We start from the raw sequence: 25,935 nt of genomic DNA, 5'->3' as shown, positions 1-25,935 counted from the left end.
AATGTTGACTGTCTCCAATATGACTGGTCATATTCAAGTCCAATTCTGTTCACACAGATACACACCATCCAGGCCAGTTTAGAGGAAGATAGAAGCTGCTAGATGAGTATTTTTGTTTTTATCTCTGTAAGAAAATGCTAAAGTCCATCTAGTTCGTCTTCTACCACCTTGCAAGTTGAGCTATACAGCAATAATTTCAACAGCACCTTCCAAACCCGTGATATCTACCATCTAGAAGGACCAAGGCAGCAGATACATGGGAACACCAGCACCTGCAAGCTCCCCTCCAAGTCACTCACCATCCTGACTTGGAACTGTATCTCCTTTCCTTCACTGTTGCTGGGTCAAGATCCTGGAACTCCCTTCCTAACAGCACTGTGGGTGTACCCTACACCACAGGGACTGCAGCCATTCAGGAAGGCAGCACACCACCACCTTCTGAAGGGCAATTGGGATGGGCAATAAATACTGGCCCAGCCAGCGAAGCCCACACCCCATGAAAGAATATTTTTTAAAATGGCGGAATTTTACAGTCCTGTTGTGGCAGAGGCGGGGCTGTAAAATGCGGCGAGACGTTCAAAAGTCCATTGACTTTGGAGGGAGTGTAAAACCCCTCCCTGCGTAAAATCCCACATAAAGAGTTATTGACTGATGTAAAAGAACTAGTGGGTGTTGAAAGAATGGAGTGCACCTATATAACGCCTTTCATGGTGTGCAAAAGTGCTTTACTTTTGAAGTGAAGTCACTGTTGTAATGTAGGAAACATGGTAACACAGCAAGTGCCCACAAAGAACATTGGGACAAAGGCCACATAGACCATTACGGCCATGTTTGCTGAGGGATAAATCTTGGCCCGGACACCAGGGAAATCTCCCCTGCTCCTCTGCAAGCAATGCCAGGGGACTTTTTAACGTTCAACTGAGGAGCATGTCTGGGCCTCGGTTTAACACCCTATCCAAATCACAGCACCTACCAGACTGCCTCGGCACATCACCAAAGTGCCAGCCAAGATGCTGCGCTCAAGTTTCTGGAGTGGGACTGGAATGCGTGACTTTCTGACTGAGGGTGTTACCCAGGCTGATCTTTCCCATTAGTAGCCCAATAGGACTGATGGCCTCCTGCTCCAGGTGAGGTCAGCAAATTCAGCACGAACCGGGGATCAAAACTAGGTCTTCCCTGATTTCTGTGATTCAATTCCAATGTGAACCATTAGACCGTGTTCTCGTTGGAGCTTTACACAGTTGCTGTTGGGTACAGAGAAAATGGACATTGTGGATGGCGGTGGGGGGGACTGGAAATTGGAAGAGGGGAAGCATAAAACTGAAACAGTTAAAGTATTAAGAAGGAAAACAATGAAGAGAACCACAGCAGGAAAATGTTGAATGACTGACCCAAAGCGTTTTTAAATAAGATTTCAAGTAAATAAACAGGAGCAACACTATGGGCAGAATTTTGCCCTTGTCGGGCAGGCTGGGCAGAGGTGGGCAGGGGAGGTTGGGAAGCCGACCATCACCTGCTCAGTGCTGCCTGTGTGGGCGGAGGAGGAGGGCGAGCGTGGCAAGCAGGGAGCATCGCGCAGGCGTGAGGATGAGTGCTTAAAAATCTCCCTGAGGCACAGAGCTGGCTCAGGGAGATGAAGAGCTTTAAAAACCAGAAATAGAGAATTTAAATATGTTATAAAGCAGGTCCCCTCGCGTGACTCTGTCGCGTGAGCAAGGACACGTTATTCATGAAATTTTAAAAGTTTTATTTTATTCTTATTTGATGCTGGAAACTTCAACCCGCCCGTGGATGAGGTTTCCAAAAAAAAATGCAAAGGCCGCTTGGCCTTTTCACCTGCCCGCCAACCACAAGGCTGGACAGGCAGTGAAACATTTAAGTTAATTAATACCTTAATAGACCTTTTGATTGTCGGCGGGTGCGCTGCTGATTTCCGCGCGCGCCCGCTGACCGAACTATTGCGCGTTGACATCGGGACCCTCGCCCGACATCAGCACGGGTCATTTCACGGTCAAGCGGGTTGGGCACATGCCCTCCCATCCAGGTGCAAATCCTGCCCTGTGAGAATTTGTGAATAGGTTTTATTCCACATGTTGAGTCAGCCTGATGGATAATAATGACCAGCTACGCAGTTAATTTAAAGTAAAACTAAAATGTAATTTATCTTTAATGGGACTTCTCCAGACACAGAGGGCACATAAGTTCCTTATTAGGTTATGAATCTTTGCAGAATCATATGAGTTAAGGAAGCGTTTGCACATAATCCACTGGACAATTAAGACTGTGAGAATGTTTTATTCCGGTGATTTCATCTTAAGGAGCAAAACAAGTCCAATTTTTAAAAAAACAAAACGATCATCTCAGTGTATCCTTTAAAATAAATTAAAATCCTCTGCACTCAGAGGCTCCCCTGGTGGCTGAGTAGATAACTTTTTGTTAATTTCTTTGTTCAGGGAATGTGAGCACCGATGCCAAGGCCAGCATTATTTCCCATCCTTAATTCCTCTTGAGAAGATGGTGGTGAGCCGCCTTATCGAGCTGTTGTAGTCTGAGTAGTGAAGGTACACCCACGGTGCTGAAATGTAGGAGCTCTGGGGTTTTGACCCAGAGATGAAGGAACAACCAATGTTATTTCCAACTCAGAATGGTGTGTGACCTGGAGCAGAGGTTCTGTTCGCATGTCACTGATGGCTTTGTTCTTCTATGTGGTGGAGGTGGTGGGTTTGGAAGGTGCTGTGGAAGAAGCCTTGGCATGTTGCTCTAGTGCATCTTGTAGGTGGGCAACAAATCTTGCCAGTGATGCCCACATTCCATGAATGAATATGAAAAAAAGATATGGTATATACTGCAGCCACTCGTGCAGGAAGTGAACTTCTGAGTTACTGGATGGGGTGCTGCTCAAGCGAACTACTTTGTCCTAGATGGTGCCAAGCTTCATATTTTAGAACTTCACTAATCTAGGCAATTGGAGATTATTCCATCACATTGCAGAAATGTGCTTTGTAGATGATGGAAAGCCTTTGGGAATCAGGAGATGTGTTACTCACTTCAGAATATCCAACCTGTGACTATCTCTTGTAGCCACGGTATTTATCTGGCTGGTCCAGTTCAGTTTCTGGTCAATGGTGACCCTCAAGATGTCGATGGTGGGGGAATTCAGTGATGGTAATCCATATGAATGTCGAAGGGAGATGGTTAGACTCTCTCTTGTTGGAGATATCCTATTGATTATGATACTGAGTCCAACTGAACAGGAAACGCTGGTGAGGGAATGTAACTACAGTGTGACAAGTTTACATAGAAAGTTTCCATTATATATGTGGACAGAAGAATTTACCATGAAAAATAATTATGCGCAGATGGAATATTTTAAATATATTAAAAATAGATACAATACAGTTTACAAAATGTAATGCACTAATAAATTAGATTGACTGCACATGAGCATGTGAGAAGCTGCTGTTTCTTTTTAAGAGCAAATAAATTGAAAATAATATATTCAGCTTTGGAAAAGTTGAGGATAGGATCACCTTATTACAGGCAGATCTCTGTTTTTGAAAGATTAATTTTGACTTAAGGGAGTAAAAAATGGCGTATTTCCCCCCCAACAAAATGTCTTTTCTCCACTGACAGAAATGGCTCATAGCATCTCCCAGTTCCAAATTTCAAGAATTTTTACACCACTAAAGTTGAAAGTTAGTCCCAAGGATGTATTCCATACTTATATAGATTTAACATCATATGTGAGTGAAATGGCACCAAGGAACCTATTCTACTGTGAATATTCTCCATGCTCCCTGCATCCCTCATCCTGATGGACATTATCATTATAAGGTAAGACTGAACTGGGGAGGGGGGCAGAGTTTGGTTGAGGCCTATGTGATTCAGAGCAGCCTGTGACTGTTAACCACTCTAAAGGAATTGATTACATGGCTAAGAGCTTAGGCCTGAATTTATGGCATTTTGTGTTTGATATTCAGGCCCCAAAGAAGGAACTTCAGAACGGGGTGATCCGAGGCTACCAGATCGGTTATCGGGAAAATGGCCCTGGCAGTAATGGTCAGTACAGTATTGTGGAGATGAAGGCCACTGGGGACAGTGAGGTTTACACTCTGGACAACCTGAAGAAGTTTGCGCAATATGGTGTTGTGGTACAGGCATTCAACAGAGCTGGGACAGGTCCAAGTTCCTCAGAAATCAATGCTACAACACTTGAGGACGGTAAGATGTGTTCCAAACAGAGGTAACAAAGTGATTTTGTGTGGTTACTAATTTTCGTATTTTCCAAGTTCACCATTGTCGGAGGGATGCAGAGTGATGGAACCCTTTACAGTTTATGCATTTTGAGCTCAGCATTGACCACTATCAGTTAGGCCCAGTCCAGTTAAAAACCCAGAGTGCATTTCCATTCATTTGTCCCAAATATGGTCCTCTGAGCTAAGCTCAGAAAGGGGCCTGTACCTGTGTGGAAAATGAAGAGAGACTATAATCAGTATCCATTAAAGTGAGGGATATTAATGCATAGAAAGGGAACAGCTTGCATTTCAGGTACCCATGCACACCATTAAGTTCTCCCAGTTCAGGTACAGGCCAGAACAAACTCCTTCTCCAACAACAATGCCTTTATCCCAAGCTCAAAAGATAAACCCCTTTGCATGGCTGCTTGAACGAGGAACTTAAAGCAGCATAGAAGTCAGAAGGGGAGCTGGCTCACGCTGTTGAAAGGTTTCCTGAATTGACTACAAAGAGTCAGGGCCAGGAGTTGGAAGCAGGCAGACTTCTCACTCAGACTTCTGGTCCATATACAAAGTACAGATCCAAAGAGGCACGGAACACACGTGTGAAACCAAGGCGACAAAATTAAGTAACAATTGATGGGAAGCTACTCATTGAGGTGCTGTGACGTTCTAAAGGTGCTGAACTATAAAATTTATTCCTTTCACACCCCCCCCTCTCAAAACCGTCAGTTTTGCTGGATTCATAACTGAATTCCTTCATTAATTTACAACACACGGGGATAAATGCTCTCAGCTCATCTTCACTTATGGAATCTGGGAAGATGAGGTGGTGGCGGAACAGAGGAAGGATAATAAAAATGTTAGATGATGACTAAATCTGAGGTTGGGAATGTGGTGCTGAGAAGTTCCACCAACTAGATTTTTAAACAGAAATAAAAACAGAAAATGCTGGAAAATCTCAGCGGCGTATGTGCTGAGAGAAACAGAGTTAACATTTTGAGTCCAATATGATCCTTCTTTGGAAACTAAATTGGTTTTTAAACAAGCTACATGGACTCTCAGGCTGCCTGCAGTTTCTGTGGCCTGGACGAGTTTGTGTTTTGTGTTTGTACAGAGTGCAAGAGGTTGCAGCCCCCCTCCCACCCCTACCCTGCCAGCTTCTACTATTTACAGGGCTGCTGCTCGTTTTCTGGCTTTACTTCAGTCCCATGCTCCTGATCTTTGTCTATCAAGCGCGGAGGAGAGTGGACCTCTTTCTGGATCTGCTGCTTGACCGGCCAAGTTAGGTACCCACAGCTCAAGGCAGCGTACGGTCAATGGGGTCATTCGACACAACTGTCTTGCATATTCTCTTCTGCGGCTATGCCTCCTGAGTGGGCATTAATCACTACCTGAATTACTGCTGGTTTGACCAGAGTAGCTGCTGGGTTTCCTCTGATGAGTTAGGTTGCTTTACCTTCTGTTTCCCTTTAGTAAATGGCCTATTTTCGAGACCAAAACTCCCCCTTATGACCCGAATGCCCCCTTTCCTCTGCTGATGCTCTTGGCCAATATGTTGCTTTTCAGGTCCAAATTTCAAGAATTTCCAGGGTTATTCTTCTACCGCCACCCATTTTCTTGCTGAACACTTGCATTCCCATACCAGAAAAAAATGAAGTAGTGAACTTTTTAAAAAGAAACGACAGGTTCTCGCACATTCGGCGTCACAAATGCTGACTGTGTGCTGTCATCAACTAGAGCAGGATTCCTCTCCAAGTTAAAATAAAACATATCAGAGAGTAAACACAACACCGCTGGCATTTTTTTGTGATTGGTGACAATTTATGCGAAGCTATAATTTTGTTGTTGTTGTAAATGGAGGATAGCGAGGCAGTCTGAGTTTTCTCTTTTTGTCTTCTTAATTGTTTTGTAACAAAGAAGCACCAATCAGCATTTACAGGATCTCGAAATCCAAATTACAGTGGATCTGTCATCTAATTAAACTGATGTCAGCCTGCATTTACAATTCAATGATCAGCTTTTAATGAGTGTAGCACCCTGTAATCTCCCAACACCGTCATCAGGCACAGTATCTCTTAAGCCTGTTATCAGCATAATTCAGCATGGAATAATTGATGTCACACTATTCTAACACATAAAGAGGAGGAAGATTGCTCTGCTTCGAAACACTTGGTGGAACCACACAAAAAAACAGCTTTGGATTCTTTGACAGAGTTACATGAATTACAACTCAATGTCTATCTTACCTGGTGATTTGATTTTAGAGAGAATCACTGTGATTTTGGCAGGTGTCCAATTGAATGGGTTTCTTTATGTCAGTGTGTGGAAACAATGCCAGTCAGTGTCTAGGAGATATATTTTTGATTTCATTTAATCTCTCGTTTCTCTGTTCAACCCCCCACATCAACCCCTCTCTCCTTCTACCCCACAACCTCTGCCTCCCACCCCTTCTGCTCCTCTCCCTTCTGCCTCCCATGCCCTCTGCCTCTCTCCTCCCTCCCCTGCCCTCCTAACACCGCGATGAGCATTGTACCTTAACTTGCCGTGCAAGGTTGCTTTCCCTCACATTTAACCCCTGGCCCTCTGATGAGCTGCCCTCTATCCGACAAGGTATTGGCAGCTCCCAACATAGCTGCTGGTGCCAGGCAGGCAGCTCCCACCTCCCCGAGACACTTGGCAAGACTGAACGAGCTCAGGCGTGGTATCGGGACCTGGAATTCTTATGGGCATCACTTTGAATATCCAGCCCTCTGTCTGCCCAGTTCCTGGCTTCTTTCCTTGCTTCTCTCTTTGCATCTCTCTCCTTCTCCCTCTCCCTCTCACTTTCACTCATTGTTTTCCCCTCGATACAATCTTTCTTAGTTTGTCACCATGAAGCTGTGAACGTGATAGAAGAGTTACCTTGTGATACCAGTCTCTAACATTTAACTCTGCTTCAATAGCTCTATCATGTTCAATTACTAGTAGCAAACATCGACAGTACAATAAACATTTAATACAACACCCAAGTGGTCAGAAATGATGTGATTTCAGCTTTCAAATTTCAGAATAGACTGGTTACTTTCCATCTTGCCTTGAAGATAATAACAACAATGTCAACATCTCTCTAAACACAGAGAAAAAGGAATAAAAATGTATTGATTGCAAATGTGTTATCACATGTGTTATGATAACTGTTATTCTAAGTGAGACAATCTCAAAAAGCATTTTCTGTTTCGTCTTAAAAATGGACCGAAGCTCTGGCAATTTTCACACCAGAAAAAAGCAAGAACTGATAGTAAGACAGTTGCTATGTTTTCCTCTATAACTGTCCTGTAAATGGACGTCTACACATGGAACTCTGTGAGGTGTTTCAGCAACTCCAGAAGACATTGCATAATACCATGCATTAAAAAAGAAAGGCTTGCATTTATGTAGCACCTTTCGCTACCACTGGATGTCTCAGAGCGCTTTACAGTCAATGAAATACTTTTTGAAGTTTACTCACTGTTGTAATGTAAGAAATGTAGCAGGTAATTTGCACTCAGCAAACTCCTGCAAACAGCACTGTGATAATGACCAGATAATCTGTTTTTGTGATGTTGATAGAGGGATAAATATGGGGCAGGACCCTGGGGATAACTCCACTGTTCTTCAAAATAGTGCCAGGAATCTTTTACATCCACCCGAGTAGGCCTCAATTCAACATCTCATCTGAAAGATAGCATCTCCAACAATGCAGCACTCCATTAGTGCTGCTCTGGCATGTCAGCCCTGATTTTTGCTGGGGAGGCAGTGGCATAGTGATTTTTGTCACTGGATTAGTATTCCAGAGACCCAGGGTGATTTTTGTCACTGGATTAGTATTCCAGAGACCCAGGGTGATTTTTGTCACTGGATTAGTATTCCAGAGACCCAGGGTGATTTTTGTCACTGGATTAGTATTCCAGAAACCCAGGGTGATTTTTGTCACTGGATTAGTATTCCAGAGACCCACGGTGATTTTTGTCACTGGATTAGTATTCCAGAGACCCAGGGTGATTTTTGTCACTGGATTAGTATTCCAGAGACCCAGGGTGATTTTTGTCACTGGATTAGTATTCCAGAGACCCAGGGTGATTTTTGTCACTGGATTAGTATTCCAGAAACCCAGGGTGATTTTTGTCACTGGATTAGTATTCCAGAGACCCAGGGTGATGCTCTGGGGACCCAGATTCAACTCCCATCATGGCAGATGGTTAAATTTGAATAAAACAAAAATCTGGAATTAAAAGTCTGATGATGACCACAAAATCATTGCTATGAAAACCCATCTAGTTCACTAATGTCCTTTAGGGAAGGAAATCTGCTGTCCTTATGCAGTCTGGCCTATCATGTGACTCCAGACACCACAGCAATGCGGTTGACTCTTAAAAATGCCCTCTGAACAAGGGCAATTAGGGATGGATAATAAATACTGGCCTAGCCAGCGAGGCCCACATCCCATGAGCGAATAAGAAAAGAAGCCTTGGAGTGCAAATTTAACCCAGAACCTTGTGACTCAGAGGTAAGTGAACCAACTGAACCACAGCTGACATTTCTGACAGAAAGTTTGTGAATACAGATGCTTGTTTACAGCCTTTCACCCATCGCCTCTGATGCTTGCTACTCTTCCTTTGAAGTAGTAGAATCAGATGGGGTATTGGGTGGGGAACTTTCAGCTCCAAAGCACTGCATATTTATGTCAGCCATCACTCAGGCGGCAGCATTCTCGCATCTGAGTCACCAGGCTCTGGGTTCAGTCCCACTCCAGTGCAATAATGAAGGGGTGCTGCACTGTCAGAGGTGCTGTCTTTCAGATGAGATGATAAATCCATGCACTGACTGCCCTCTCAGGACATAAAAGATCCCATGGCACTATTTTGAAGTCGAGCAAGGGAGTTTTCGCTGGTGCCTTGGCTAATAACTATCCTTCAATCAACATCAAACTCAAAGATTATCTGGTCACTATGGCATTGCTGTTTGTGGGAGCTTACTGTGCACAAATTGGCCGCTGCGTTTCCTACATTACGACAGTGACTGAATTTCAAAAGTGCTTCATTGGCTGTGGGGGGACGCATTGGCATAGTGGTATTGTCACTGGACTAGTATTTTACTGAACTAGTATTCCAGAGACCCAGGCCTCTGGGGACCCAGGTTTGAATCCCGCAGCAGATGGTGAATTTGAATCCAACAAAAATCTGGAGTTGGAAGTCTGATGATGACCATGAAACCATTACTGATTGCCGTAAAACCCATCTGGTTCACTAATGTCCTTTAGGGAAGGAAATCTGCTGTCCTTACCTGGCCTGGCCTACATGTGACTCCAGACCCACAGCAATGTGGTTGACTCTTAAATGCCCCTTGAACAAGGGCAATTAGGGCTGGCCAATAAATGCTGACCTGGCCAGCAATGTCCACATCCCATGGACAAATATAAAAAAAGCGCTTTGAGATGTCTGGTGGCCGTGGAAAGGGCTATATAATTGCAAGTCTTTATTTCACTCCAGTTAAATATAAAAGAAACCAATAATTAGTTAATAATATGCTCTAGGTGATAATTTAAAAGTGTGTAAATTGTAGTAATTAAAGCACCCTATCTAGCCGTCGCTTTCAAAGCCTAGTTGGTAAGATTGTTAATAATTATAAAGAATGGTAAAAATACATTGAGGTTTTCAAGTGTAATTGTGTCAGCTGATCTTGCTTTTCCACTGGACCACACACTCTTTGGCTATTCTTTGCTTTCAGTTTACTGCTTGTGGGTGGTGTTTAGGACCTTCTGAGGAAAGCCAGTCTTTAGGCGAGCTCTGCATGTAGGAGGATAGCAATCAACCTGTACAATGAATTAGAATTAAAAGAACGTGGCATATCCCCAGCTGATTATTGAGTGAATGCTCCACCCAGTTTCATGCTGAGCCACATATGCTAGAGGGTGGCAGCTGCTGGGTTACCTGGCAGTCGTTGCTGGCCCAGCCATTGAGGGCACTTTGATTGGATTCTGTTCTCCAGCATGAGGAAGGGGCAAAACCTGAAGAATGGCTGCTGTACCTGATCGCTCTCCAGTGATCCCTGCTGCTGACATGAAGGGTGGAATCTTCTGCTCTCATGGCGAGCTTGGAGGGGAGAAGGGCCTTCATCTGGATGGGTTAGCGGCACAACAGGGCCCCGCTGCCTTCCTGCTTCAGCCAGAATTAAGTTCTGGGTGGGAAGACCTATGGTTGACCTTCCCACCCCGCCGTCAATTGAGGCCCTTAAGTGGCCAATTAATTACCACTTAAGGGCCTCAAGCCTCCGCCACTGGCATTAGCCCAGCTGCAGATGGGCCTGTCACCATGCGGCATGGATGACAGGTGAACCTGTATGGCCAGTTTGTCACCTGCTGGGCTTGCAGGGGTGTTGGGAGGCATGGGGGTTGGGGGGAGTGGGGGGGGGTGGGGGGGTGGGGGGTCACTTGATCAAAGGCAATTAGTGCCTGATCTAGGGTCTAGACATTGGGAAGGGTGGGGAGCAGGTGCATTGTGGACCACCCACCCTGCCCTTGCTTCCAACCCCCTGCCCAATCCTGTGACCCCTGGGTGTGTCCTTCCGGAAGCAGCCACCACCTCTCCAATGACACTGCTGAGCGCATGAGCTGCTGGCCTCTGATTGGCTGGCAGCGCTTGTTTGGTGGGATTCTGCCCCCAAGATCTTGATTCTATGGGCTTTGAGGCAACCCTTTATTCAGACTGTCAGATCGAAAATTGACATTTGAATGAATAAAAAGCCCTTTAAAACCAACCTGTTTGATCAAGATATTAGTCACCTCTCCTAAATCTACCTCTCTGGCTTGTTATCAATTGTTGTCTAAGCTTTTATGAAGCACCTTGCCGTGTATAAATGCAAATTGTTGTTGTTGAGTATCGCACGGCTTGTCACATTTGAAACATAATTGGTAAGATTATTAATAATTATTAAGAATGATGAAAATATATTGCAGTTTTCTAGCATAATTCTGTCAGCTGATCAATCTTTTCTTCTTTAACACTTGCTGACAGACTTTCTCCAACAAGTACTGTCACCTGGACCACGGGTAAAGGGAGAATTGGGGAAAGATTTTGTTATGCAACTTGTTACAGATTCCAGATACTTGATGGACAAAGAGTAGATGCCACGCATAGTGTGGGAAGGATGAAGAGGAGTTGGAGATGGGAGACAGGGGACATGATTGAAGAGAAGGTTCTTGGGGCTTTTGAAGGCATGGACGGAGGTAACAAGCTGGAGGTGCAGGCTGAGGGGCAGAGCGCCAATGGGTAAGGGGTTGCTGATCACTGGGGGTTGAGGGTGTACTTTGGAGGCTTTGGTGCAATCAAATTTGTGGATAGTGGGGGCTGGTTAGAAGAGCATTGGAGAAGCTATCTCCAGGTGGTAAAGGCGTATGTCACGGGACAGAGGGAGGAGGCAAGTACATACCGAATATTATGATTGAACTTTCCTTGATCTAAGTGGGCCTTTTCTGGATATCAAGAGCTTAGGAAGAGAAGCTGGACCCAATTCATTTTATTTTTCTTCTGCAAATGGAGTTATTGATTTCTTTTTTCTAAATCAATTGAAAAGGTTCAGTGTTTTGATTCCTGACAGGACTGATATACAAAAGTACTAGTGAGAGCAGAGAAGTGTGAAAAAAAAATGATGGATTAGAGAAAGAAAGCCTGAGAGAGAGAAGGCCTTAAATAAGCAGCATCAAATAGCACAAATATGTGTTACACTCTCCCAGTCAGCCATTGTCAGGGCTTTAGGCCTTCAATTTCACTCCTCTAATCAAGCCCTTACTCTCAGACTTTAAAATTGTGAGGACCGGTTGAATAAGTTTGGTTCGTATTCCCTTTAGTTCAGATGGTTTTTTGATCTGATGTGTTTAACGTTATGAAAAGGGTTTGATAGGATAGTTACCAAGGCCTGGTTATCTTGGTTGGCTAGATGGCTAGCATGTGGTTCAGAATAATGCCAACAAGCATGGGTTTAATTCCTGTTCCAGCTGAGGTAGACCTACCTCCTCATCTGCCCCTGAGAGTGGAAGACAATGGCAAGCCACAATTGACAAAAACTGGCGAGAAAAATGGCTCGGGATGAAGTATGAGCAGACAATGAGTCTAAAAGACCTAATCTTGGACAAAGCACACGTGAATGAAGGGTCAATACAGAGAAGCAATCACCTCGAGTGAGGACAGTCTAGAACAAAGGGAGCACAAATATGAAATTAGAACGGGACCATTCAGGCGTTAAAGCAGGGAACAATTCTTCCATACAAAAGGTAATGGGAATCTGGATTCTGTCACTCGAAAGTTGCAAATACTGGCAGTCCATTGAAATTTTCAAGATTGAGAACGACAGAATTTTTTTTTATTAACGTATCAGATAGGTAAAATGGAGTTGAGGTACAGAGCAGTGGAACAGGCTCAAGCAGGTGAATGGTCTACTCCTGTTCCTATGTTCCCCAAAAACCACAACATGGCTTTATACAGTGTCTTGTAATGTAACATCATCCAGTATTTGGAATTCTTTGGTGCTGTAACTAGCTCAATGAATCAACATGAACTCTCTTGTGAGCTTCTGGCATTAAGAAAGAATAAACACTCATCAGATTATGTGACTCAGATGAGAAACTGCAAATCAAATTTATTAAATGTAAAGTGTAGATAAATGCAGAAAATCAGAATGGCAATTTCATCTGATTACTGAATGTTTAGCTTGTACCTCCTCGGATATACAAAAATAATAAAAAAAATGCAACTCTTTGCTAACTCTCTTAGTAAGACTAAACCTAAACCAGCATCCACGATGTAAGACAAGAGGTCTCGTCTAACCATCGTAGAGTATTCCCAACTCTAAGTCAATGGGTTCAGCAGAACTGAGTGACAGCAATCACCTTTATCCTTAGCGCTGATTGTGGAGCTGCCCATCAAGAGGACAGTAATGGAGATATCCTCAGAAATCTGTTGCGTCCTTTCATCTGTTCTCAAGGCAAAGCCAAGCTGTGAAAGCTTCACACCAGGTTGCCCCTAATGTTATGGTGAAGTCTAACTGATTTAGCTCTGTATCCTGCAGCCAGGCAAAAATTATTATTTGGCTTTGCTGCACACATGAACCAGGTGCTAACCTGCCATCTCTCAAAACAGTGGAGGTCATTTTCTTTTGAGTTTATAGCTCACAACTGAACATCCTTTTTCATCCTTTCCAACATGGAGGACGCATAGACTTCTGAGAAATAGTTTCTTTAAGATTGGAAAATGTGACGGGAGTGTCCTTGTTCATCAAACTCCCTCTTTCGCCATTCAGCTAACGAACTGGCTCATTGGATATGAAGACCCCTTCCACCCCAATATCCAAGCAATTATCAAAATGAATCCATCAAATGCATTGATTACACGACTATGGAACTAAGAATGACATTTTAGAAATCTTTATCCCTCCTTTCTGGCCTCCAACTGTAAAAGACCAATGATCAATGCCTGAGAACCAATTTGATCGTAGCAATGGCCTAACACGTCACTAAAACTGAAAACAGCTGGCAACATGCTGCACAGACATTCTCACACACTTTTCAAAAGAGGGGTAGCCAATCCAATTTCGTATTGGGCCCAAATAACATTTGCATTTATATAGTATCTTTAATGTAGTTACATTTTAAAAATATGTAGCAAAGACAACTTTGAGTTTTATTTCTCCTGTAGGAGAACTTGAAGTGAGAATCAGGACCTGACCTTCCTGTTCTAAAACAAATTATTCTAAATCTAGAGACTTTAGCTTCCTTTTAGGTTGTTTTCCCCTCAGAATTCTTCCCCGTCTGAAAGTGCTGACACATGTTGGACACTTCTAGGAGACATTCTTCAACATGTGACCTTACCCTGAGAGTGCTCAACATGCTCCTCAATCATGGCTGCCTTGTGGTTGAGTCCTCACCTGAAGTCCAAATGTGTGCACTTTCCAGCAAGGAGCAGCATTACTGGTCAGGTGTGGGAAGCATGTCTGCTTCTTGCTCCTGCCCCCACGAAGCTGAGGCCAATTGTGACCTACCTGTCACTGTCAGATCAGCAAACTAAGCAACAAACAGATAGTGAATCTGAGACTTCCTTGGGCTGTATGCATCAATACTACACTGGCCAGAGTCTTTATCAGATGAATCATTGACAACTCTTGCTTCTGTTGATGGTAAAATGTCTTCCTCCCAAATTAGAGATGAGGATATTAGAGGAATTAAACTAAGAGAGTTATTGCATCAACAGTGAGATAGAATGGAGGTGACTCACACAAATACATTGGGAATGATTTTTGAAGTATCATTAGTTACTAATTCTTCCTGCTGGTGACAATTGCATACTATTAGGCTCCATAATCCCTCTTAAATCAACTTTTCCCTCAAAGCTTCATAAGTTTTCACCTCTTGCTTCTGATATCTCTAGACCTGACTATTCCAATGCTCCCCTGGCCGACCTTCCACCTCTTACCCTGCGTAAACCTGAGGTCATCTAGAACTTTACTGCCTGTGCCCTATTTATACCAAATCCCATTCACCCATCATCGCTGTGCTTACTGACTATGTTAGCTCCCATTTAATCAATCCTTCAATTTTAAAGTTCTCATCCTTGTTTTCAAATCAGTCCTCTGCCTCGCCCCTCCCTATCTCTGTAATCACCTCCAGCACCACCACCCTCCCAAATCTCTGCACTCCTGTAATTCTGGTTTCTTGAACATCCCCTACTTTCATTGACCAATCATCGGTTGCCATGGCTTTAGCCATCCAGGCCCTAAACTCCCTCGCTAAACCTCTTGTCCTCTCTAGCTCTCTTTGCTCTTTTAATATGCTCCTTAAAACCTACCCCTGTGACCAAACTTTTGACCATCTTCCCTAATATCTCCACTTGTGTCTGGGTGTCAAATATTGCTTGATCCGTTCCTGTGAAGTGCCTCAGTACGTTCTTTTACTTTAAGTGTGATGTAACTACTTCTTACAAAGCAGCACTTCAGGTATCTTTTTTTTAATGAATAAAGGAAATTGATGTCTTTCAAAGAATTCCAAAAGGGGTCTTGCTTCAATAAAAAATTATTTCTCAAGTAAGGGGAATGGGCACCCAAAAGAATTGTGCATCCATTTTCTGGGTCACGTGACATAATTCAGTATAGCTTATGTCTTTGCACTGTGGTTCTGTAAGGAAAAATAGAATTGTCATTTTCCTAAAGATGGAACAACAATGAGTGGAATATATAGCAATTGGAGTCTTGTGAGCTATTGAGCTGTCCCTTTGTTAGGACATTTCAACTTCAAAAGGCTGGTCATTCCTAAACGGTCTATTTCTTGTCATTTGGGAATAATTACCATTGGTTTGTAGTACGTGATGAGGTTCGCTTTGTATTCTCACTTGTCTTGTCTCTCCACAGTTCCCAGCCAACCTCCAGACAATGTGAAAGCTGTGTCGATCTCGTCTGATGTTGTTACCATCATCTGGTCACCACCTCCCCGGAGTACCTTAAATGGAGTCCTAAAGGGCTTCCGAGTCATTTACTGGTCTGTTCATCGAGACGGAGGTCAGTTGCTAGCTGAACTTTACATCTTTTTTCTCCCTCTCTTCAATCTTTTCTCCCCCACCCTTGAAAGAGTTAACTCCACTATGGGGCCATGGGTGGTGCTCAAGCTCCAACTCCATGTCCTAGTTGTCATTGTCCTTTAACAATGATCCAGTCCTCATAGAATTATAGAATGGTTACAGCACAGTAGGCCATTCAGCCTGTCGTGTCCACGTTGGCTCTCTGCAAGAACAATTCAGGTGATCCTACTACCCTCATCTTTCCCCATAGCCCTGAAGTTTTTTTCCCTTCAGGGTCTTATCCAATCCTCCTTTGGAAGGAACGATTGAATCTGCCTCCTACACACTCTCAGGCTGTGAAATCCAAAACCTAACCATTCACTGCATAAAAAAGTTTTTCATCATGTTGCCTTTGGTTCTTTTCTCCATCACTTTGGTGTCCTCTGGTTCTCCACCCTCCCAGCACTGGGAACAGTTGCTCTCCATCTTCTCTGTCTAGATGTTTTTGAACATCTCTATTAAATCTCCTCTCAACCTTCTTTAGTAATCAGTCCCTGTTTAACAATCAAAATCTACCCCTTCAAAAACTAGTGGCATTGAAGCTTTTACTCTTCTTTCCAGTTGAGATCAGATAACTCAGCACAAGGCAGGGACTGGAGCTAGAAATCCCCTGGTTTATGTGGAGCAGAGGCATGACTCATCCGAATATTCAAGGAACCATGTTTCCTACGTTGTTGTCCATCATACAGCATTCTGGGAAGAAAAGAGGCGGAGGATGGGGGGGTGATGTTGGGAAGAACTGCTTAGTCTTGTGAACTGATAACCAAACAGGTGACTGTAGACAGAAGTATCTTCTTTGGGATAGGTGATGGTAGTGGTATCGTTGCTGGACCAGTAACCCAGGGTAATGCTCTGGGATCCCGGGTTTGAATCCCACCACGGCAGATACTGGAAGTTGAATTCTATAAAAATCTGGAAGTCCAATAATGATCATGAAACCATTGCTGATTGTCGTAAAAACCCATCTGGTTCACTAATGTCCTTTATGGAAGGAAATCTTCCTTACCTGGCCCACATGTGACTCCAGACTCACAGCAATGTGGTTGACTCTTAAATGCCCTCTGAGGAAGGGCAATTAGGGATGGCCAATAAATGCTGACCTAGCATGAACGAATAGTAAAAAAACCCTGCATAGGCTAGAAAATGGATGTTTCCCCAGAATGAATGCTGGTATTATTGTTGCACTACGTGCAACTGTTAATCTACAGAAACGTTTGTTTCATTCTCTCTCTGTTGAAGTAGTCCCAGGTTTTTCTGTGTTCACAGGCAGCAATACCAACCTATCAGAATGAAGGGCAGGTAAATGGCACATTGTACCTGCCCCAAAAGGTAAAGTTGCAGTTAAGCATTATGACCAGCAATGGTCCCATCCACCTACAGCCGTATCATCTTCTGGGAGAGATAAAAGCAGACAGATATTTGGAAAAAAAACCTTGGCCACCTCAGGGAAATTGGAATTCTTGGAAATTCCTCTCAGAGTCCTGAAGACAATCAAAACAGGTTCCAGGAGATCACAGTGATCCCCACCTTCTGTTTGCAATGATACCAGTATTGGCTAGAACATTTGAATATTTTGAATATTTGCAGAGACTCTGCACTATAAGAACCTATCTTCCTTTCTCACCTGCTGGCTGACCTACTCTGCAATCACCACCCCCACCCCCAGCCCCCCGTCTCCCCAGTGCTTTTATTTTGGGTTTCCAGAATTTGCAGGCTGTCTTGTTTACACCTTTTCTTTCAAAGCTCACCCTTATGGCAACATCACTGTTCACGTTCTGCCGGTTGTGCTGTGCCCTCTTGGCCGATGCCAATGCCTCTGATCCAGTATTTGCTGCTTTAAAGTGACACAGAGTGAGAGTCCTGCAGAGTGACTGCTCACTAGTACAAATAAAGTTGATGATTAAGTGATGCAACCTTCCTGAGATCCATGAAATGAATCCCATTGTTGAAGATAGTTGTTATAGCCACAATGTAAAAGGGTAGCTCCCTGGCCAATAGTTAATGATTGCTGCTGGATTACATTGTTTTTCTCTGTCTCCATTATTGAAAAATACAGTCTGGTCATTAAGTGTGTCTCCCAAAGTAATTATATATATATACTTTTGCCTTCACAAAATTTGTGTGTGTGTGTGCGTATATGTGTGTGTGTGTGTGTGTGTGTGTGTGTGTGTACGTGCGTGCGTGTGTGTGCATGAAATAAAGCATGTTTATGTTAGACGAGCGTCCCGACATCAATGCACACTCTAACGATGTTTCTCTAGGTGGGTGCGCGATGAAGATGGAGGCGCACCCGCCATTAATTAAGTGGCCAGTTGAGGCCCTTGAGAGACCAATTGACTCTGACTTTATGTAGCTCGTGGGATTTTCAGGCCATCGCACGGGCAAAATGGGCAGGCCACAATTTGCAAAACCTCATCCACGGGCGGGATAAGAGAGGTCAGTGGGCTTCACAAAGCGAATAGTTAGTAGTTTTGGATATCACTTGCTGCTAGTTGCTTCTGTGAACAGGACAGTTTCATTTCGCTTCAGCGTTGCATTCAGAGCATTTAGAGGCTTCAGTTCAGGACTCAGTGTTGTCTTCCAGGCCCCTGGAGGATTCACACCACATGGGGCCTTCCAGGTATCAGACAGCCTTCCCTTACCCTGGTAAAGGGGATTGTGTTCTCCACTGGAGGCACCTCCGCTGAGAAGGAAGAAAGGGGCAGAAGGGAGAGAAGGCCAGGTGTTCCAGTGCAGCCTCCTGGGGGTGGAACCTGTGGGAGGAGAGGCACAGGCACAAGGGGCACAGGGCCAACTGGTAGTCCAAGGTGGAAGGGGCTGCAGAAGACACCACTATCCTGCTGCCAGTGTTTACAAATGGCAATGCAGCTACCTCAATATGTCTGAGGTGCAGTGCCGAAGGAGGCTAGCCCTCTCAAGGAAGACAGTGACCTCCACCTGTCAGAGGATCAGCCCTGACAATCAGCTCTGACTATGTGGGTGGACACCCCATTCCAGTGGCCTGAAGGTCACAGCGTCCCCCAACTTCGTTGCCTCCTGCTCTTTCCAGGGCTCGGTGGGGGATCTGTGTGGAGTCTCCCAATCAGCTGTCCACAGCTACGTCAACCAGACATAGCGAGCCAGAGGCTTTGCAGCGATTGCTGGTTCCCCCGTTTACAGGATGTCATCGACTGCACACATGTTGCCATCAAGAGTGAGCTGGGAGCTTTCGTCAACAGGAAGGGATTCCACTCCATGAACGTGCAGATAGTGTGTGATCACAGGATGCAGATTCTGCAAGTCTGTGCAATGCACCCTGGCAGCTCCCATGAAGCTTACATCATGAGACACTCCCAGATGCCGGGGCTCTTCAATGCTCCAGCCTGATTGGATGGATGGCTGCTGGATGACAAGGGCTATCCCCTCAAAAAGTGGCTCATGACACCTCTCTGTCATCCAAGAACAGAGGCTGAGCAGCGGTACAACAGGAGCCACGCCTCCACAAGGGTGGTGGTAGAGAGAACCATAGGTCTTCTCAAGATGCGCTTCTGATGCCTGGACCATTTAGGGGATGCATTGCAATACTCCCCAGATCGTGTGTCACTAATAGTGGCTGCATGCTGTTCTCTACACAATCTGGTACGGACAAGGGGGGAACACAGTGGAGGAAGAAGATCTTGAGGCAGCTGCACAGGCAACAGATGATGACTCCAGCAGCGAGGTCCAAGGTTGAGCATGCTTAGGAGAAGCTGAGGACATAGACATTGACCTGGGTAACCTCCAGGGAGGCAGGGAAACCCGGGAAGCTTTGATCCAACGCTCCTTCAGCCAGCCTACCAAATAAGAACCACCACCACATGCCAGGGCTGCAGGGTCCATACTCGATCCTCCATACTGATAGGACCAGTTCCTTGGTCAACAACATACACCATGTGCCAGTGCAATAAAGTTTAAGGAGTCACTTGTCCATCATAACATCATGGCTTACCCTGCGCCGACAGAGCAAATGAAGCATCCAGAGGTGAGTTGCAAAAAAAATCGAATTTACTTCTGAGTGACAAACATCACAGAAATTAACATTCACCGATGTTTTACATCACACCATTAAAAAAAAACGGAAAAATGGGGGAAGCAAATATCACCCGTGATCAGGCCGTGTTGTGTTTAAGGTGCTTTAAGTTTTCGCCTGCAGGTGCTCCATCTAGGTGCTCCCCCCTCCCAGGCACCGGCATTGGAGACAGCCTGCTCACTCTGCTGTCTTGTTGGCCTTGATGATCTTGGCAGGCGTCCTCTGGCCCATGGAGCCTGTGCTGGCCCCGCCTGGGAGGGAGCGGTCAGTGCCATGGCTGGCATCTCCCCAGTCGCCACAGCCTCATCAGATGCCATGGTCACTGGCAGAGGGGTGGAGGAGCTGCTGCCATCATCCAGAGTGCCCTGAGAAGAGCCCCCAGAGACGACAGGCAACTTGTGCACCAACATCAGGTCGCTCTGGCCCTCCCTGCTCACCATTGATGGACGGGCATCTAGCTAGGATACTGGGTGTCCAATTCATCTCCTACACTGACACTGACCAGCTGAGATCATTGCCGGTGTGAGGGTTGCAGGTCCGATCACATCCCCAGGAGCCCCTGAGGTCGCCACTCTCTCAATGGAGGAGGCAGTGCGCTCGGCCATGAGGGTCAATGCAGTGCTTATGCTTCGCATGGACTCCTCCACAATGGACACCATGGCACCCAGGCCCTCATGTATCTCCGCCAGATCCTCCCGCACAACCTATTGGACTTCCAGCAGCTGCTGCCTCAGGGACAACTCCAGAGGCCCATCATCAACCACCGACTGAGCATTGTCTGTGTGTGTGTGTGTGTGTGTGTTCATCTTACTAAGGAATGGAGCATTTCCCATTTCAAATAGCCAGTGTCAATGCCTAATCACTCTCAATTCATGTTAGATATTAGAGTAAAGCTTCCTTTAGTCTGCCCTAATAATGCATCTCAGTCACAATTAAGTGCAAATGCTTCCTTCTGCACAATTGCCATTTCTCATAACAGCCATCTTGTGCCAATTAATGTCAGTTTTGGTGGGTGGATCTGGATTGACTCTTGTCAATCTTATCTCATGTGGAACACTCACAGCTAATGGATAAAGAAGAATTCCATCCCTGAAATCCCTGGATCCATACCCTAGTAGCAGAAGTGAAAGAGCAGCCTCCAACCCTCTGTGCCAGCTGAAACCCACAAAGCTGTCTCTTGTTCCATTGCCACAGTCAATCCAAATTTTGTTTTGTGCTTTGGTCTAGACTGGGGAGAGATGCAGAATATCACCACCATGGAGAACCGAGTGGAACTGAAAGGATTGGAGAAATTCACCAATTACAGCGTGCAAGTGCTGGCATTCACTCAGGCGGGAGATGGTGTCCGTAGCTTGGTGCTCTACACACAGACAAAGGAAGACAGTAAGAACTTTTCTTTCTCTCTCTGTAGAAGCTGAATGAGTTTCCCTTGTCAGGTTTTGCCTGGCAGGATACACTGAGCAGCATTATATGGACATGCCAGCAACACAAAGCAATGTTTTGAATGTCAAACAATTCTAGAAATAACTGTTGGCAATATTGGCTGTCAAAGTTGCAACTCATTGGTATACTATTCCTTTGTCAGCTATTTTAAAAACATTTATTTTGCACAGGTTAACACCTCCACCAAAATAACACTGATAATTTCTAGTTTAGTCTTTTTGTAAGATGAGAACCTGCTTGGCTTCAGGCTTTAATGTTTGCCATCACCTTAATTTTTCTTGTCTTCCCTCCTAATCTTTTCAACCGCAATGATGTCCTGACTTTTGGGCCTTGGCTCCTTCTCCATAAAAGGAGGTGCCACCGTTGGGGTTATGTAGACACAAGAAAACTATCAAATAAAACTCTTTGTCAGTCAACTCATGCTTATTAATTTGCATGTTCTGCACATACTGCGGCCAATTGTTTGTTTTTGGCAGACACTGATGGAGAGTGGATGGAGTGCTCAAGATGTCCTCCTGATATTACTGGCAAAATGCCCAAACAATTTCTACCTCCAGGTCACGTTAGCATTTCATCTGGGAGTTGTTCTTGCATTCGGAGTAGCTCATAAATCAGAGCGGATCAAAAATGCTGTAGCTCCAAAAAGGAACCCGGCTGCTTCAGGTAAGTCGGAGGTGGTGAGACAACAGCCATGGAGGGTTGGTAGTCGCCTACGCATCAATCTTGTTTGGTTCAAGATGACCATTCCTCCTGACCCCGATGAAGATCACCTACAAGCCATTTTTAAAATTTTCCTTGTGTGGCTGTCGCTGTCACTTTAAAGACCACTGGTGGGGCTACTCAACACAAAGTGCCAGTGGGTGGATAGTAGCCTCCACCAAAAAGTGTTTCACATTTGCAGCAGTGTTGCATTGACATCATAAGATTTGGCCTCAGCTGAGAAAACGCCTTAAAATTCTATCCTTGGTTTCAAATCTCTCCATGGCTGTGTCTCTCCCTATTCCTGTAACCTCCTCCAGCCGTACAATCCTCCAAGACTTTTGATCTTCTCCAATTCCAGCCTCTCGTGCATCTCCAGTTTTAATCACTCCACCACTAGTGGCCATAACTTCAACTGCTGAGACCGTGAGCTCTGGAGTTCCTTCCCTAAACCTCTCTGCCTCTTGACCTCTCTCTTCTTTTAAGACACTGCTTAAAGCCTGCTGGACTAGATGTGAGTTAGGATACATTCTGCAAAGTTTTGGAGGAGGGTCGGGAGCACTCTTCAGGCGCTCCATTCATGTTATGGGTCCCCAATTTAAGTTTCTTTTTGGAGCTTTAACAAGCCTGGCACAGAGTTAGTGAACAACTACAACACGGCTGTCCCCTTCACCCCACCAGAGCTACTGGCGAGCATCAGAGCATGGTACACAGAGACACAAGAGCCTTGACACCCAATAATATGGACTTGATCATTGACTTTCCTCTGCTGCTTGCAATGATTTGGGCTTTGAACATTTTTTACATAAGATCCCTTTTTTCTTCCGATTATGGTTGCTTGTATGTGACTGCAAAGGAAGTGGGTGACAGGAGGTTGAAAATTGGATTCTAATTTTTACTTACGCCCAGCGTTTTCTTTGAATTGGTTTCTGGCAGGTGCACAGAAGAATTTTCTCTAGCTTCCCCTTCCTTTAATAAGGGATTTGAGGCATGACCAGCTCTTCCCCTCCACCCCCCCACCGCACTACTGTAGCATGTTTCGAAAACCAACTCTGCAATTCAGATGTACACTGTTCAGCCAAGAAGAGAGTAATAACTGAAGCGACTTGTTTCTGATTGTGTTGCTTGATCTAGAAGTTGTATCGAGAAGCTGCCAGGTTTGATGAATAAGTGATCAATCTATTGTTTTAAAACCTAAGATTCAGTTCCTTGAACAACCCATTGAGACCAGCCTTCTTAAAGGCTTTCAGATCTGTATAGTTCAGATTTGCCCCACTAAATAACCAATCACATTTGTACAATGTACAAGGTATCCTCAATCAGCAGAGAAAAACTCTTGTCCACGTGACCAAGATGTTGACAATCCCTCCCAATCAACTGGAGTCACACAACCAGCACTGGCCGACAATAGTTTCAAAGTTATTGCTTCCTCACTGTTGAAAGAAATGAGCCATACTCGACAATACTCTGACATCTTAATTTGATTTGCTCAGTCACCCCTCACCTGAATAATGCTATCTGACTGCCTGAAGAACATCATTGAGTTAATGGTGGAGAACAGTGTACTTTAATTGAACAATGATACCTTGGGTGACATCACAGCAGACTTAGCCAGTAGGGTTACTGTAGCGTAAGCGGTTATGTTACTGAACTCAGAGCCCAGCAGCCTGCACTAATAATCCAATAGAAAGCCACTTCAAAATCCCACCATAGCAGCCAGAGAATTTAAATGCAGACTCTTTTATAATTTAGAAATAAGAAGCTGCATTAGCAAAGAAGTTCCCATGCAGCTGATTTATTAATTCCCTTCAGGGAGGTAACCTGCTGTCCTTACCCAGTGATATGTGACCCCCGTCCTACAGCAGAATGGTTGACTCTAAAGCGGTCAAGCAAGTCACTTAGTTGCCACTTAAAAGAAAAGCAGAAGAGGCAACAAATGCTGACATTCTGACAATGAATAAAAAATATAGGACCTATGCCTTGTTAAATGCAATCAATTCTGCAATTGGTGATCTAACTACCAATTAAATACTGGGGGAGAAAAATCGAAAACTTAAAAGTATATTACGATGTAATTAAATGGCCTTAAATTCCGATGAGCCTGAAAGTTATGCTGAGTGAACCCATTACTTTGGCCATCAGCCATTTTGAATTTGGCCCCTCTGCATTATTCAGTGGCTGCTCCGAGACTTTAGGTGATGTCACCAAGACCCAGAATGTAGAGCAGCTTTGCCAGGCAGCAGAAAGGGTTTAAAAAAAAAATGTAATTGGACGGCAGACGAGCTGAGACTCTGACTGGAGGCGTTCGTGGCTGGAACAGTATTTGTCCAGCGAGCTTGGTTTCCGACCGATGAAGTGATTTAAAATTAAAATGTACCTAATTATAGACTGCAGCCTGAAATTAAGGCTTCAGTTCATGCCAGAGCAAATCCTATCATGTTCAGATCCATTATAACTTGCCACCTCTAAGTTTATTAATTGTTCCGAGATTGCTGTGGGTAGTAAATCCTGATGGAATTCTGCCAGATCAACTGGATGACCCAGTTTCTCCCGCAAAGTGGGATCGGCATCTGTTTTTTTCAATACTGTGGGCCCCACGTATTTGCATATTTTTTCATTAACCAATCCCTTTTTGCATAAAAATTAACAGAAGGAATTTTATATTTGAATTCAAAAGAGAATCCAAGTTCTCTGGGTAATTATTAATGTATTTAATCACCTCTAGAATACAAATGACTCTGTCATATTTTGTTTTCAGCCGCATTTAATCCTTTTGGGGAAATCAATGCATATTAATGAATGAACTGGGGTTTACATGCTTCCCGTTGGCCTTTAAGTCATAAATCAGTGGTGCAGCTGTGCCCCTTCAGGGATTTATGATATCTCCGTTGACTATTGTTGTATATCTGGATTGGGACAGCTGCCTCAAGCGAAACCCTTTGCACTTAGTACATTCCCAGCAGACCAGCGCACAAGAGAGATGGCTGATGATGCCCATAGCAGCCTCGAGCATGGAATAGACTCCAACCTCGCTTGCAAGTAATATAAAAATGGACAGTAAGAGCTTCTCTAAATATATAAAAAGGAAGAGAGAGGCCAAAGTGGACATAGGCCCCTTAGAGACCGAGGCCAGGGAAATAATAATGGGGTACCAGGAAATGGCAGAGGAGTTGAATAAATATTTTGCATCAGTCTTCACGGTAGAAGGCATTAATAGCATTCCAAGAATACTAAATAATCAAGGGGCAAAAGAGGGGGAGGAAATAAATACACTATCACTAGAGAAAAAGTACTAGGGAAACTGAAACAAAAATAAAAATAGCTGGAAAAACTCAGCAGGTCTGACAGCATCTGCAGAGAGGAAGACAGTTAACGTTTCGAGTCCATATGTCTCTTCATCAGAACTGAGGAAATATAGAAATGTGGTGAAATATAAGCTGGTGGACAGGGGGGTGGGACAGGTAGAGCTGGATAGAGGGCCAGAGATAGGTGGAGGCAAAGAAGAGATTGCCAAAGATGTCATAGACAAAAGGACAAAGGGGTGTTGACGGTGGTGACATTAGCTAAGAAATGTGCTAATGGTGACATTAAGGGTGGAAAGCAGGACGAACAAGTGACAGATAGCCCTAGTTGAGGTGGGGTGGGGGGAATGGAATAAAATAGGCTAAAAGGTGGAGATGAAACAATGTATGGAAATACATTTAAAAATAATGGAAACTAATGGGGCTAAAGGCCAATAAGTCCCCTGGACCTGATGGGTTGCATCCTAGAATATTAAAGGAAGTAGATACAGAGATAGTGAATGTACTGGTAGTAATCTTCCAAGAATCCTTAGATTCTGGAAAAGTCCCAGAGGATTGGAAAACTGCCAGTGTAACAGCCTTATTCA

At 44.4% G+C, this 25,935-nt stretch overlaps 1 protein-coding gene across 3 annotated transcripts in view; it reads left to right on the top strand.

Annotated features, from left to right (window-relative positions):
* Positions 1-25,935, top strand: part of LOC121269638 (Down syndrome cell adhesion molecule-like protein 1 homolog) — a 474,540-nt gene that overhangs the window by 363,956 nt on the left and 84,649 nt on the right. For all 3 annotated transcript variants that reach the window (XM_041174392.1, XM_041174393.1, XM_041174394.1), the window contains 3 exons: positions 3,981-4,221; positions 15,651-15,797; positions 21,132-21,287. In XM_041174392.1, the coding sequence (XP_041030326.1) occupies positions 3,981-4,221; positions 15,651-15,797; positions 21,132-21,287 (544 nt within the window). The remainder of the gene's footprint in view (positions 1-3,980; positions 4,222-15,650; positions 15,798-21,131; positions 21,288-25,935) is intronic.

The sequence above is a fragment of the Carcharodon carcharias genome, chromosome 25 (assembly GCF_017639515.1).
Source record: "Carcharodon carcharias isolate sCarCar2 chromosome 25, sCarCar2.pri, whole genome shotgun sequence".
NCBI lineage: Eukaryota > Metazoa > Chordata > Chondrichthyes > Lamniformes > Lamnidae > Carcharodon > Carcharodon carcharias.
This window is presented reverse-complemented; position numbering and strand designations above follow the sequence as displayed.